This window comes from Heloderma suspectum, chromosome 2 (assembly GCF_057233095.1).
Source record: "Heloderma suspectum isolate Gila_16-S chromosome 2, 16-S_ref, whole genome shotgun sequence".
In the NCBI taxonomy this organism is placed as follows: domain Eukaryota; kingdom Metazoa; phylum Chordata; class Lepidosauria; order Squamata; family Helodermatidae; genus Heloderma; species Heloderma suspectum.
Genome location: NC_139459.1, coordinates 262,062,636 through 262,077,706, shown reverse-complemented (window position 1 = coordinate 262,077,706; position 15,071 = coordinate 262,062,636). Strand labels below are relative to the sequence as shown.

At 43.3% G+C, this 15,071-nt stretch overlaps 1 protein-coding gene across 9 annotated transcripts in view; it reads right to left on the bottom strand.

Annotated features, from left to right (window-relative positions):
- SPOCK1 (SPARC (osteonectin), cwcv and kazal like domains proteoglycan 1) overlaps positions 1-14,210 on the bottom strand; it is an 806,393-nt gene extending 792,183 nt beyond the window's left edge. For 6 of the 9 annotated variants that reach the window (XM_084839032.1, XM_084839029.1, XM_084839031.1 and 3 more), the window contains exon 1: positions 9,225-9,905. In XM_084839032.1, coding sequence (XP_084695158.1) covers positions 9,225-9,392 — 168 coding nt within the window. In that variant the 5' untranslated portion in view covers positions 9,393-9,905. The other 3 variants (XM_084839028.1, XM_084839035.1, XM_084839036.1) reach the window with 1 other exon arrangement.
- Positions 14,211-15,071: the final 861 nt, after the last annotated feature.

Sequence of the window (15,071 nt, the reverse complement as noted above, 5' to 3'; positions counted from 1 at the left end):
AGATGCAGTGCTTTATTATTTAGTTTTAACCATATACTGCTGGCACTGTCCACAGAAGGTGCTACATCCCATTTACTGGATGTCTCTGTCCTCGATTCCTCCTTGGTGTTAGTTTTGGGTTTTGAGCTGAACTCTGACTCCCTGCCTCCCCCACATGAAAAAGAAGCCTTGACACATGTGAAGTGTAAATTAGCCCAGGCTCTCGGTGTTCCCTAACAGTGCTATACCTCCTTTGTATGTTTTAAGTCTGGCGTGTTCTAGACATCTGAAAACATATGATTTGACTCTGACTTTCTCCCAGCCATGCACTGTCTTTGAATCAATTTCTAATATGGTACTACTGTGTATTTATTGAATTCTTAATAAACCACTTCAGGATTTGTGCAAATAAGAAATGGTATAGAAATATTGCAAATAAATAAATAAGACACAGCATGGGGCAGTTGATAGCCCTGACATTTCTCCCAATGAGTCGGGCACTACTTCCTCCAGTACTAGGCAGTATCAGGCCTTTTTTCAAAGACTTGAATGGATCTTAGGATAAGAAAGTTACTTAACAAGACCACCACAGAAGCTTCATTGCTGACCAGGGACTTGAATGTAGGTTTCTCACACATGAACCCAATATTACAGCCACTATATCACATTTCTTTCTACTTGCATGGTGGCAGGGCATAATCAAGTCCCAACAGACCCATGTACTTACAAAATCCCACTAGTGTGGTGTAGTAGAATGAGCTCTCTTCTCCAAACCTATTTCGCCTTTTACCAACTTTTTAATGAGATAAGGAGAGTGCTTTTGGCAATATCGTTTCATTTTTGTTTAGGACCACCATTGTTGCTGACAGAGGTTTTGCCCATAGGCTGCTTATTTAATAAGGGTCTGGGATTTCATAAGTCTAAAAATGATTCACATCTCAGGCACATCTGGCTAAGATCTAATTTGCCTACTAACCCTTTTCCATCCTTGAAGGCATATATTTTCAACATAAAGGTTGAATTTCCACATTATATTCCATGTAGCAATTCACCAGAGCAGGAATTTTTCTTTTGTCCCCTCAGCATGAAGAAATAGCATGATCCCAACATCATTATATTTCTCTGCAGCTTGGCTATTTTCATTTTCAGTATCTACAGTCTACATCCAGGATGTAGTCTACATAGACTACAATTATGGCTGCTTTTTCTCACATGAATCCAGACAACGGATAACTTAAAAAACGTGGACACGATTTAATAACAAAGCAAGCATCTATGTCTGATAGAAGTTACCTTAAAAAAAGAATAAGGACAAACAAACATATTGTCTGATTCTATAACTGCAGTTGTTCATAATTTAATTCTACATTTCTTTGTACAAACGAAAGAGCCCTGGAAGCCACTGCACACAATCTATTTTATATTTCCAAACAGTACTATATAAAAAGGTATTTTATTTTACTTATTCATTTATTTTATTTACAACATTCGTGTGCCACTCCCCAGATTCGAGGGCAGTGACCACAAAAAATACAACAGCAAAAAAGATAAAAGATTAAAACAGCATATTACAATTATTAAAAACAGAATACCAGTAAAAACAGTGGCACATCAGTCACGGAAGGCCTCCTAAAGAGAATATGTTTTTAGGAGTCACTGAAAACACCACAGTGTTGCCACCTGCCTGACCTGCAGGGGCATGTAGTTCCAAAGAAAGGGGGCCACCACACTGAAGGCTCTTTTCTGGGTGGATTCCAATCGGGCCATAGGCCCATGTGTAACCACCAGGAGCATGCCCTCTGATGACTTCAGTGACTGGGCAGGTTGGTAAGGGAGAAGGCAGGTAATTGCTTGTTAATAATTTAGCAGTGGGACTGAAAACAAGCCATATACATCATCCTTTGACTCTCTGGATCTCTGCGGCTGCAACCCTGCTGCCTTAAAAGTGAATGGGAGGTTTACTACTGACTACAGTAGACACAGGATTTCACCCTCTGTGTCTTCAAAGCTAATGGCTATTACGGTTAAAAGCCATAATAACCCTTTGTGCCAAACACATGTTTTGTATTGGATGAGCATTATGAAGCAAATCTCAAGCTAGCATTTTCCTCTTTAAGTATCTCAATGCATTAAACTAAACTGTTACATTTGCAAAGTCTCTACAATTGCCGTCATCCTCCAAGCTTTTCAATCTTGCTCTAACTATGACACGTTTTGAATGGATGTCTTATCAGTGATTCAAGTAACTTCGAAGTGCCAATCTAATGCGGTGCAGATCCATTTAAATCAAGAATGTTTTCACTATCTGCAGATATATCCTTTTTTTTTTCAGTTATGGCAACCAAGACAGCCGCCAGTATCTAGATGTCAGGGACCTCAGGCAGTGCTTGAACAAAGAACCCCAGGACCTGAAGTTGGGACCTAGCCTCATGAGCGACATCAGACTGTATGTGCTTAGACTATAGAGCCCACTTCAGGTACAACAGGGAGAAAATGTGTGCAATACTAGGCTGGAGGAAGCCTCTGGACTGGCTAGACCTGGTTTAAATACTAGGCATTGAGCCTTGGCCTTTATCTGGCCAGACAGCACAATGACTTCTGCTTGGTCCAGTGCAAGCCACTGACCTGAGGGACCTTATGCTTCAGGAATAAATCAGCTTTCTCCTGGCACTGGAATAACTGAGAATGTATGGGATTACATTTTTCCTAGGTACATTTTTCCTAGATACTTCTGAAATTTCCCTCATCCACCTTTCTTCACAGATTTTAAAGTTCCATTTAATCACCTGGCTTTGTTTCTGAGGTAAAGCTAATGAATAATACTCAGTTGTTCCCCTTCTTTCTGAATGTTGTGTACAGTGCTGTGCATAAACAGCCTGCTACACATACACTCTGATAAAACACAAGAAAAGAAGAATTTTGATGAAACGCTATGTGCACTTCTATCATAGTCTTGATTGGTGTTTTGCCAATGCACAGGCGCGCCTGTCAACATCAGTTAAACACTGTGGGTTGGATCCAGAATCTGTCTTCTGCGAGAGGAAGAGTTCCATTTGCGGAAGGTGCCTCTGCCTGACTTTGGTGGATTCCCTGCCTCCTCCGCACCACAGCTGACCTCATTCAGCAGTGTCTTCTGATTCACTGTGTAGCATTTTCAGGGACTGGGGGGCTGCCATGAGGAGTGGGTGGGGAAGCCCACTTCCTCTAGCAAAGTTGATCCAGCTTAAATCTGGATCCAACCCTATGCAAAAACAATTTTGAGGCAGTCATATGTCCAATGACATCAAGACTGTCTTTTTTGCAGTGTTTTATCAGTGTAATCATGTGCACTGGTAATGTAAATGGTAGTACACATCAGGAGTCAAGAATTTTAAAGCTGTAGCAAGCTACATGTTCAATTCCTGGAACTAATTTTAGAAATTCTAAACTATAATGTTAGAAATTTAACTAAAACAGACCAGTATGCAGGGCCAGAGCGAACCAATGCAACAAAAGAGAAATGGAACAGAAAAAAATCCACTCCTTCTGTGAGTTTTGCATTCTTGGAAGACAAAAAGACTGTCTAAATATTTTCTTAGCTCCTAAGATATACACAGGTTTTTCTCTGTATTTCTCTGATTAAAATACATTGCTCCAAATTGTCTTATCAAATATTGATTTATGACTGCAAATCAAACTGAGAAGTCTATTATCACTCCTGCTAGTATTCAGTTCTCTTCCCTGCTATGAATTGCTTTCTGTTTTGAAGCCAAATATGGTTGGCAGATTGCTGACTATTGAATTAGGACATTCAATGAAGTAGGCACTATATACTTACAAAGTAAAACATGATGCACTTCCTTGAAAGTATGGATGGGTTTCACTCAGCTGAATTAAGGTAAAGAAGGAAACGATTTTGTTCTGTTCCATCAAAATGCATCTGGATTCTGAAGGTCTTTCATCTGGTGAGAAGGGTTTTGGTTTTACCTTTCCTTCACTGGATCTGAGGGATTCCCTGCAACCCAGGACAGAAGTCGACCAATTCAACCAGGGGAAGTTAATAAAACATGTCCTTGCTAGGTTAAAGACCGTTGGATAAGAAGAGAATCTAGCAGAGTGTCTGGGTCATCCTAGACCCACCTTCCATCCAGAGCACTTCAGCAAGATGGTACTTCTTAACATCCTCCTTGCTGGTTCTGAGGGTTTCCGTTCAAGGTGTTGATGCAAGGTGGTTGAGGTACACCCACCCTGCATGCCCAAAGACCTCTAAGGCAGGGAGAGAAAGCAAACACACCTCCCACTCCCTGCTGAAAGGCCTGACTTTATTTGAGGTCTTCAGGCTCACATTGGGAATGCTCCTGCTGAAAGCTACAGTTCCAGCATTGGGAGACTCTACCTCTTTCCAAGTTTAAGGTGAACATACAATTTTGTATGATGATTATCTCTATGCTGAAGGAGTACAACATTTCTGCAGTGACTTAAAATGCACGAGTGAGAAAGCTCCAAGGAAGGGTTTGACAACTGCGCTGACACGTGTGTGTGTGTGTGTGCGCGTGTGTGTGCGCGTGAGTGAGAGAGAGAGAGAGAGAGAGAGAGAGAATTGTTCAGTCCTCTGTTTCTATTAGACACTTTGGGCGGTTTTGCTTTTAAAATAAATGCATTTAATATACATTGTGGAAGAAGAATATGGGAACTTTTTTTCCCCTGCTGTTGATCCATGACCCTTTAAGTAGTGCTGAAGCAAAAAAAATTAATTCAAAACTGCAGTACTCTCTGCCATCAGGCAACAAAGTTTATGGCAAGGTTTCAATGATTGCTTATTTAAAATAGTTCTTATCATTTCATTCCTATTGAAAAGAGGGGATGGTAACCTTGGGAACCCAAAGCCTTCGCCACTCCATACCATATCCTAACATCCATCTCTTCCCTCCCTCATGGTCTATTAGCTGCACCTCCATGATCATGAGTATTTGATTAAGGAAACACTCTGTGCTAAATTATCTACTAGAAGCCTGTCTGGTATTTTACAAACTCTCCTATTATTTGCATTAGTGCTATTGTGATTATGTTATTGTGATGGTGTTATTAGAATTCATTATAGAATTACATTCACGTTCTTAGGGGCTACTTTTCTCAAGATAGTCAAAAGCTATGACTATGTAATTTACAGCTAGCTAGTCTCCAAGTGGAAACAACAATGTTCCCTTGACTTGGGGTAGGCGGAGGTGGCAGTTCATAGAACAAACACATGCGTTTGCGCCAATTCTGGTCGCAAATGTTTGGAGAATAGCATTTACCTGTGCAAACACCTCTCCTCAAATGCTTGTGTTATCCCTAGAATAAATGTGGCTGTCCCTATCACATCTAGTTTGGCCCTTTCACTATCTTATTCTAACAGAGCATTTGGTAGTGGAGCTTCATATACCCAATAACTGAACTTTATGAATAATTAAAAAGAAAGCACGTGTGTTCATTTGAAACACTGGGGCTGTTCACACAACACACTAACCCACACACAGTGGTTGAGTGTAGGGGGGGGGGGTTTGAACCATGGGTTGTTTGTTGAACAGTAGGTTAGCATGTTGCCTGAACGCAGCACCTTTTCCGCAGGGTGGGTTATCGTGTTGTCTGAATGCAGCCAGGGTGGCTTGTTAACCACCCTGAATAACTCAGCAACAAACCATGGATTGTCAAGGTGGCTTGTTTGAGAAAATAAGCCACACTGCATGGTTAACAAGCCACCCTGGCAGTGTTGAGACAACATAACCCACAGTTCAACAAAAAAAAACCACGGTTCAAAACAACTCACACTCATGGGTCAGCATGTCATGTGAACAGCTCCACAAAGTTTTAAGACTATTCATAGACATACAGAACCCCAACATTTACAGATTCTTTTCATGTCTTCTGAAAAATAAGCTTTTAACAGCATTATTGCTGCTAGAATTGAGGCATTCTCAAAATGCTCCTTTAAAGAAAAACAGCATACAGAATTTGAATAAGGTGCACTTCTCTTCAAGAAGAAGGCTGGTGACAGGTGAACCATCTTCGCCTGTTATACTGGGGAACAGTGTACCAGGAGTGTTTGGTGAGCAAGCATCACTGAAATGAATTGGAACTGTTCAAAATAATGCTCATTTCAATGAAACCCATGTCATAACATTTTCCAGTAGATTATGCCTCTAGCACCTTTCATACCAAAGGAAAAATGGCTCGGGATAATCATCATCAATAAACATCTTCTCTAAGCAGAGACTAATCAATCTGGCAAAATCACTGTCAATGAGCAAAAGAAGAAAATCTATTAATATTGTATTGAATACAAAAGTACTTTGGTGACCATAGATTTCTCTGGCCTATCTGGAACCACAGCAGTTCTTCTATAGTTCAGCATAATCTTCTAGGAGTATATCCATTTATAGAAGAATACGGAAACATACACTTAATAGCTGTGATTCAAAAATAAACATACAACTATTACTGTATAGTCAAGGGGACTTTGGGTTTATGCTTCTCAAACAGCAACCCTCCCATATGGCAAACCACTTTTGAAACTGAAGGGACTTCTAAAAATAGTTTTTAATTTGGCATGTGGTTCTGTTGTTGAAAAGTAAAACACTAAAAAAAAAACAAATGGGCATGCCTACATAAGATATTTGGATCAAAGCCAAAAATAAGCATTTATGTGGCACTTTACACTATTCAAAACCCTTCACCTCAATTATCACATTAATCCTTACAACAATCCTGTAAGATAGGCCAATATTACCCTTAAACAAAAGCAGACGGGTACATGTTTGCACAATCACCATGGGTTAAACAAGCCAGGCTGGCTTGTTTAAGCTGTGGCCCGTGCCAGGCGCCACTTCCTAATCACTCACCCAAGCACAGCTTGTCATGTTGGCCAAACCCAGGGACTATGGCTTGTTGCAAAGGGAAACAAATCTCAAATAGCCCAACAAGAGCCTATGTGTTATGGGAGGGTTATTTCTCCCTCCAACAAGCCATGCTGCCCAGGTTTGGACAACATGACAAGTTTGGACAATGCACCCAGGTGGGTGATTTGGCAAATGACACCTGGCACATGATGTGGCTTTAAAAAGCCACCAAGGCTTGTTTGACTCACAGTGGTCATGCAAACTGGCCCAGTGGCTTGCCTTGCCAGGTCTGAACCAGAGACTTCCTGATTGTTGGCCACTAAACCACATCAGCTCTTAAATATGCTGTTTTGAAGAGCCATTACTCTGCACTATTTGGGACTGAACTATTTGTCTACATCAGGGGTGAGGAATGTTTGCCCTCAGATGTTATAGAACTGCAACATCCATCAGACCTAGGCAGCATAGCTAATGGTGACGGATGATAGGAGCTGCAGTCCAACAACATATAAAGGGCCACCCGCTCCCCATCCCTGGTCTATACCATGAATTAATCTAGAATTATCAGTCCACACCTTACTACAATATCTTGTCTATTTGCAGATGCAGGCCTTATCTCAACTTCTGAAATAACAACTTCAGAATCTTGATTGTGCCAACTAACCCTCAGATACAATTATATTTCAGTCTGCTAACACTAAAATGGAAGTATAGTTCCTGTATTCATCAAGCCTATCCACTTGCCTGCTCACCCATGGCAAATAAAAAGTGCCATTATTTGGTCGCAGAGTTGACATTTCATTGCATGTTTGGACTTATTAAGAAGGACAGTTACAGTCTATAGAAGTGATGCAGAACCCCCAGCCTGTGAGTCTAATCCACTCAGCTGGGCTCCTCAATCCAGTCCCCGGAGCTTCCCAGTGTGGCCAAGTTCCTTTCTCTGTGCTGACAACAGGCACAAAAAAAATTAAAATGGGTGGGGAGATGATGTCAGTGGGCATGACCATGCCCACTCTTATCTGCCAGCCCAGTGGTGTTGTGCACTCCTGATCTACAGTATTCTCTAACACAGCCGTTTTTGTTTTGCTGAATAATTAAGGCTGCAATTGAGACCCACTGGACTCAACAGCAAGATTTCTACTGACCTCTGACCATATGGACCAATCCCTTTTCAATCAGACTCACCCAGCCAAGTCATAACACTTTCTACCACTATGATTGGTGATGTGAGATATGCTTAAAATCTCATATATTTCAATATATACTGAATTGGAATAAAAGTAATATCAGTAGGAACTGAATGAAAGCTTCAGCTATTGGGCGGTATAGATATAAAATAAATAAAATTATGGCTCTGCTCAACTGGAAAACAACTTGTAGATAATATATAGATAGTAAAAATTACAGATATGTAAGTTCCATCATCATTTTAACAGTCCGGGCTTCCCTCCCACCTCCCCCATGGCCTTACATGATGTTGGATAAATGGAGCATATAAATATTGCTGTACATCCCTTGTTGTTAGAATACTTCACGGTGAGCAAATCTCCCAACCATCTTCCTATAGCCATCCTGGCAGAATGCCTTTGCTATATCAGCTATATAAGACCATTTGTAGGGCAACAGGATCTGTGAATGGCTTACTACAATAATACTTCTAGACAATTCTAAATAGGTTATATAAAGCTTCTGAAGTATCTAGCCTTATTAATAACAAAACCATTACATTACATTAGGTCTTCTCCTGATCCTGGGGTGGTTAGCCACATTAAGGAACAATTCTGAAGTGTTTATTTTCCTTAAAGTTTTACTTATGGAGTACATTTTTCTCTCTCCCTCTATACTGAGTACACAAGAGTTACAGCACAATCTATAGAGTCTAAACATATCTGAAAGTATTTCTGAATTTTTAACATGCCAAGGCTGAAAAATATGGACACCATAACAAATACTCTCAAGAGCAGAAGTGAGATAACAAAATCAGCTGCTTTGGTCTCCTGCCACATGCGCGCAACAGAAAGCTTCAGTGTTTACCACCTTGTGGTGCTGTGGGTAAATCGCTTGTGTATGTGTGTGTGCGCGCATTTCAGTAGGTTGCATTTCACAGTCACTAATCTCTTACACAACAGGCACACGAAGTTCTCTGCAAGTTATACCCTGAAGGAAATCAGAAGACCCAAAAATCTAACACCTAAGTAAACATACACAGAATACTAATACTATGAAGGCTGGAATACAGCAGATTGTAAAGGGCGAGCCTTTTCCTTCCAATACTACAGCAGCAACCACCTGCATGGTCGCAGCCATCCCCCACCCCCAAGTAAGACAGCCCCGTGCAGAGAAAAATCCTAAAAAGCGGCTTGGGAAAAAAAATACAGGAGTACTTACATCTCTGAACTTGTTCCAGTATTTATCTTTGTCATACTGGGAAACAGTGCTCAGCCATTTGTCATTGTCCAAGAAATTGCCATTGTTGCTGCTTCCAGTGGCGATTTCTGGATGCCTCCCTTCCACTTGCAGAAAGCACCAGACAACTATGGCCAATATCCTATGCATCTGCAAAGAGGGGGTGCGGGGGGAGAGAGAAAGCAGGAAGGGCAGAAGGGATTGGGGGTGGGGGGAGACACACACAGATACCTGTCTCAGTCAGTCGAAAAACAAACAAGTGCTCCGAACGCAGCTAGCTTGGTAACAAGAGGAGGGGCGAAGCGGGCTTAGCCCGGTATGGGGGGGGGGGGGGAGAGACGAAGCTGAGCTCCTTATCAGCACAAGCCTCCCGTTGCACTGGCGCTGTGGGCAACCCTACTGATGGCAACAAAAGTGCAAAAACAAGCAGCGGGGAGGGGAGAACGATGGGTTCCCGGAAAGTTTAAGTGGCGTCCGCGGGATTTCTCCTCACCATCCCGACTTGGGTGGGGAGCTCCAGCGGGGCCCTGCGCCCCCTTCCCCTCCAAGACAAGCCGTTGGCAGCCGCCCCTCCAGTTGGGAACAGAACCGAGCTCAGGCGGACGCAGCGCCGTCAGCGAGGAAGCCCGCCCGCAAGTTTGCCTGCCAAGGATGGTCCGGGGCCACTCACCTTCGGCCAGAGGGCTTTGCTGCCGTTGGTGCCTATGCCAGCCCCTCAGCCTCCTTTGTGCCGCCGCCGCCGCCGCCGCCGCCCCCTGCTTTGGGGTCGCACTGAAGCCCCGGGAGCCCCGCCGACGCTTCGCCCAGCCGCCGTGTGTGTGCTTGTGGACGCGGGCTGCGTGTCTGTGCGCGCTTCACACGGGCTCGCCGTGAACCCTCGAAATCTGGCGCCACCTGCTGACCGACTCGCGGCGCTGCCGCGGCGGAATGACGAGGAAAACAAGCCGTCCCCGCCGGGGCTCTCCTTGGGCCTAGCTCTCCCGTGACGGCGTAGCTGCGGCACCCGCTCGGCAGCATAGCCCGTGTTTCTTCAGGGTGTGCATCATTTACAGCGCATGACGACTGCCTCTGATGGGAAAGCTCACCCAACGACTCATCTCACTGGGCCGCCCTGTCGCCCGGGTGGAGAGCAGGCTGGCACGCCTTGGCTAGAGGCTTCCGACTTCTTTTTGAAAAGCAACCACAAAAACCGCAAGGAAGCAGCTGCCGGTAAAAAGACAAAAACATATTTGTCATGGATGCCAGAAGTTGTTGAGTAAAAGTCGGTAGTGTGTCCAGCACAGGTGTGTTAGGGACTCTGGCTGTTGAGGTCGGCTGTTGCAGAGGATGGCCTAGGATTCCCACCCCCAAAAACAAGGGGTGTGAATTGCTCGTATACCTGCTTTTCTGTGTGGTCCAGCCCAGTTACCTACCACAGGCCTCACCCAGGTATCAGAAGTTTTGAAATTTTAAAAAGTTGGCAAGCCTATATCTGTTTCAAGGAATGTGGATAGGGAGACATTTTTCTTCCTCTCACATGCATAATGCAAACTACAGCAATTTTCAGGTGGCCGTGAACACCTCCTGTGTGGACATCTGCCTCGTATGAGTAATGCACTCTTAAGCTATATTAACAGAAGTACTGTGTTCAGTTCCACTCTATTCTGTGCAGGTCAGGGCACATCTGGTGTTGAATACAAGATCTGCTGTCCGCAAGAGGGACATTTCGTGAGACACACTCAAGGAAGGTCTCTGCTCAGTTTCTGAGAATCTGTCCTTCCCTTCATGCCACAGTGTACCCCATTCAGTAGGGTCTCCTTACTCTTTGTGTAGCACTTTCAGGGGGCTGGAGGGCTGTTGTGGAAAGGAAGAGACTGGGGAAGTTCACTTCCACCAGAGCAGTTAACTCAGCTTAAAGCTGGATCCAACCACTGAAGTTTTGTGGTCAGTTTTGGTTGCCATATTTTAAGAAGGGCAACAAATGAGCACGTCCAAAGCAGGATATCCAGAATAGTGAGGATCATAACCATGCCATATGAGGAACGGTTGAAAGGACTAGGTATATTGATCCTGGAAAAGAGGTGATTAAGTAGAGATGTGTCAGCACAGCAGACTTATTCTCTGTTGGTCCAGAGGGAAGGACTTGAACAAATCAGTGGAAATTATGGGGAAGGAGATTTCAGCTAAAGATTAGGAGAACTTCCTAATAGTAAGAACTATTTGGCAATGAAACAGACTGACTCAAGAGGTGGTGGGTTCTCTTCTTCACCGGAGGTATTTAAGCAGGGATGCTGTACTTGCTTCCAGCATTGTGGATCCTATATTGAGCTAGTTCTAAAATTATATTCTATGCTTCTATGAATATAGTACAGTTCTACCTTAGAGAGACAATTCATCAACCTGACACCACTCCGTTAACCTGAAGTGAAGGCTGCTGTTGTTGTCCAGGTTGGTGGGCAGAAAAAGATTTTCACTGTATGATTAACTGGCCATGTGACTGGAAGATGTTTGATGTGACTGGAAGATGTTTGATGACTCCATAGGTGCCTTCCTTACTAGATTCATGTTTGGGAAGAGCCCATTGAGGAGTTAGATGTAGGGGCAATTCCAACTCATGTTAAAGTATTTGGATCAGCACTACATGTTATGGAAGATCCTACTCTAAACACTCTTAGGACTATATTGCTCAACAACTTCCCAAATCAAATTTAGCCCTGATGCCAAACCTCCATTTACTTCACCATTCAAATATACTTCATCTGAGTGCTCCGGACACTCCTACAGATAAGCCCCCAACTGGTATGAAAAAATTATTGTGTGAACTGCTTCCAGGAGAGCAATGGAGTGGGCCAAACCAGATCTTAGGAGAGAATGGGAGGGATCTTTGGAGAGTGGTGAGAAGGGAAGAGGTACAGAGAGAGAGAAAGAATTTGGGGGAATGTGAAGAAATAGCAAAGAGCAGCACAAGCTGATATTGAAAAAATGATTGAGAATTTTTTAAGAGGGACAAGTACTGGGGTATATAAATGCTTCAAGGTATTGAAAACCCTAAAGTTCTACTGACATTAAACCAGGACAAAATAATTTGCCTAAAAGATGGGTTTCACTTGTATATTCCAAATATTTTAATGTGGATAATGTTTGCTCAAGAAAGATGCATTTCCATTTACCCAATTATGGCATAATACCATCTTCCAAATGCTTCTAATCCCTTTCCATCCTACTGTGAGATCTAGGTTTAATCTTTGACAGTGATTCACATCCTTCAGCAGCTGCAGTACATCACAGCTGTTTATCACTCACAGTAATACTAAAAACCATCCTTGACTGTAGACTGAATAATGTATTTATCCCCAACTGGTGCTTTAACAGTTTCTAATTCTAATACTGGGGACACAGTAGTGCATGATCACCTCTTGCAAATGAGAGTCTCTACTTTTAGAACAGCACAAATCCTAGAGAGGCAGGAGGCAAGGTGGCTCCACAAGAAGTCGAAAATTCTGAAACAGCAAGCCAGGCAGTCACTGCACCTGCTTGAGCTGCTATACAGCAACTTCCTTCTCAGCAGTCACAACAGCAATGGCAGAACCAGCAGCAGAAATAATGGCAGCTGTAACAGCAGGAGACAAAGCAGGGCTACGCCCAGAGCAGCCCAAGCAAACACCCAGAGGTTGTTGCTTCCTGCACCCAGCTGGTGCTCCATCTTCAGGTGGGACTTTTTCACATAGTATTAACCAGTTGGCGTCAGGTCTGGGATTGTAGCCGGACCAGGACAGTGTCCCGTGAGACCTGAGGACAGCCTTTCCCAATGTGGTGCGCTCTAGATGTTTTGGACTTTGACTCCCATCTGCCTAGCCAGGATGGACAATGGTCAGGAATGCCAGGAGTTGTAGTCTAAAGCATCTGGAGGGAACCAAGTTAGGGAAGGCTCCCTGAAAACATGTAGGCAGGAACGTGGAAGATGACATCAGGAAGGAGTCCAGAACACACAATTAGCTTACATTAAACCAAATTAGTAAATAATTATTTTGATTGTTATGAATGTCATAAAATATGCATCATTTTATTTATTATTTTATTTAGATTATTTGTATACAGATTTTCACATTAAATTTTACATAATATTTTAAGGCACCTATATACAGTCAGGGCCAGAAATATTGGAACAAGGATAACTGATTTGGCAGTTGGCCTCTGTACACCACCACATTGAAGTTGAAAGGAAACACACCCAGATGGGAGCGAAGTCAGGACTTTCAGCTGTAATTCAAGGGGTTTGACAAAAGTGGAGCACTAACCATTCAGGAAGGGCAGCCAGTGGCATACACACACACCCATCATTGGTGGCTCATAAGTCATGGAACAATGGCTGACAAGCAGCTGCATGGCCAGGTGTGGCCTGTTTCCTGGGTACCCCATGACCAATCAAGCAGATAAAAGGCCTGGAGGTGGTTCTGAGTGTGACATTTGCATTTGATAGCTGTTCACTGGAACTCCCAACATGAGGTCCAAAGAAGTGTCCATGTGAGTGAAGGAGGCCATCATTAGGCTGAGGAAACAACATAAACCCATCAGAGAGATAGCAGAAGCAGTGGGAGTGGCCAACACAACAGTTTGGAACATCCTGAAAAAGAAGGAATTAACTGGCAAGCTCAGCAACAGCAAAAGGCCTGGCAGACCACGGAAGACAACTAAAGTGGATGACTGCAGAATGCTGCTCATGGTGAAGAGGAACCCTTTCACAACATCTAGCCAGGTCAAGAATGCTCTTGAGGAGGTTGACATATCACTGTTAACATCTACAGTCAAGAGACGGCTTTATGAAGGTAAATACAGAGGCTTCACAACAAGGTGCAAACCACTGGTAATGCTCAAGAACCGAAAGGCCAGAGTAGCTTTTGCCAGCAAACACCTAAAAAAGCCTGCCCAGTTCTGGAATAAGATTCTTTGGACTGATGAAACCAAGATTAACTTGTACCAGAATGATGGGAAGAGAAAAATATGGAGAAGAAAGGGAACAGCTCATGATCAAAAGCATACCACATCATCTGTCAAACATGGTGGAGGCAGTGTTATGGCATGGGCATGTATGGCTGCCAATGGAACCAGGTCACTGGTGTTTATTGAGGACCTGACTGCTGATCAAAGCAGCAGGATGAATTCTGAAGTGTATAGGGCTATACTTTCTGCTCAGATTCAGCCGAATGCTGCCAAACTGATAGGACACCACTTTATATTGCAGATGGATAATGACCCAAAACATACAGCGAAAGCTACCCAAGAGTTTCTCAAGGCAAAGAAGTGGGATGTTCTTCAATGGCCAAGTCAGTCATCTGATCTCCACCCAATAGAGAATGCTTTTCACTTACTGAAGGCAAGCCTGAAGGCAGAAAGACCCACAAACAAGCAGCAGCTGAAGGCAGCTGTGGTAAAGACCTGGCAAAGCATCTTGAGGGAGGAAACTCAGCATTTGGTCATGTCCATGGGTTCCAGACTTCAGGCAGTCATTGATTGCAAAGGATTTTCATCCAGGTATTAAAGGCGATCCTTAAGTTTGAAATGATGTTGGTTTGTTCCATTACTTATGAGCCACCAACGATGGGTGTGTGTGTATGCCACTGGCTGAACTTTCTGAATGGTTAGTGCCCCACTTTTGTCAAACCCCTTGAATTACAGCTGAAAGTCCTGACTTCGCTCCCATCTTGGTGTGTTTCCTTTCAACTTAAATGTTGTGGTGTACAGAGGCCAACTGCCAAAAATAGTTATCCTTGTTCCAATATTTCTGGCCCTGACTGTATAACAGTAGAGTAACAACAACAAAGCAGATCAGTCAAAAAGCACTGGAGACTA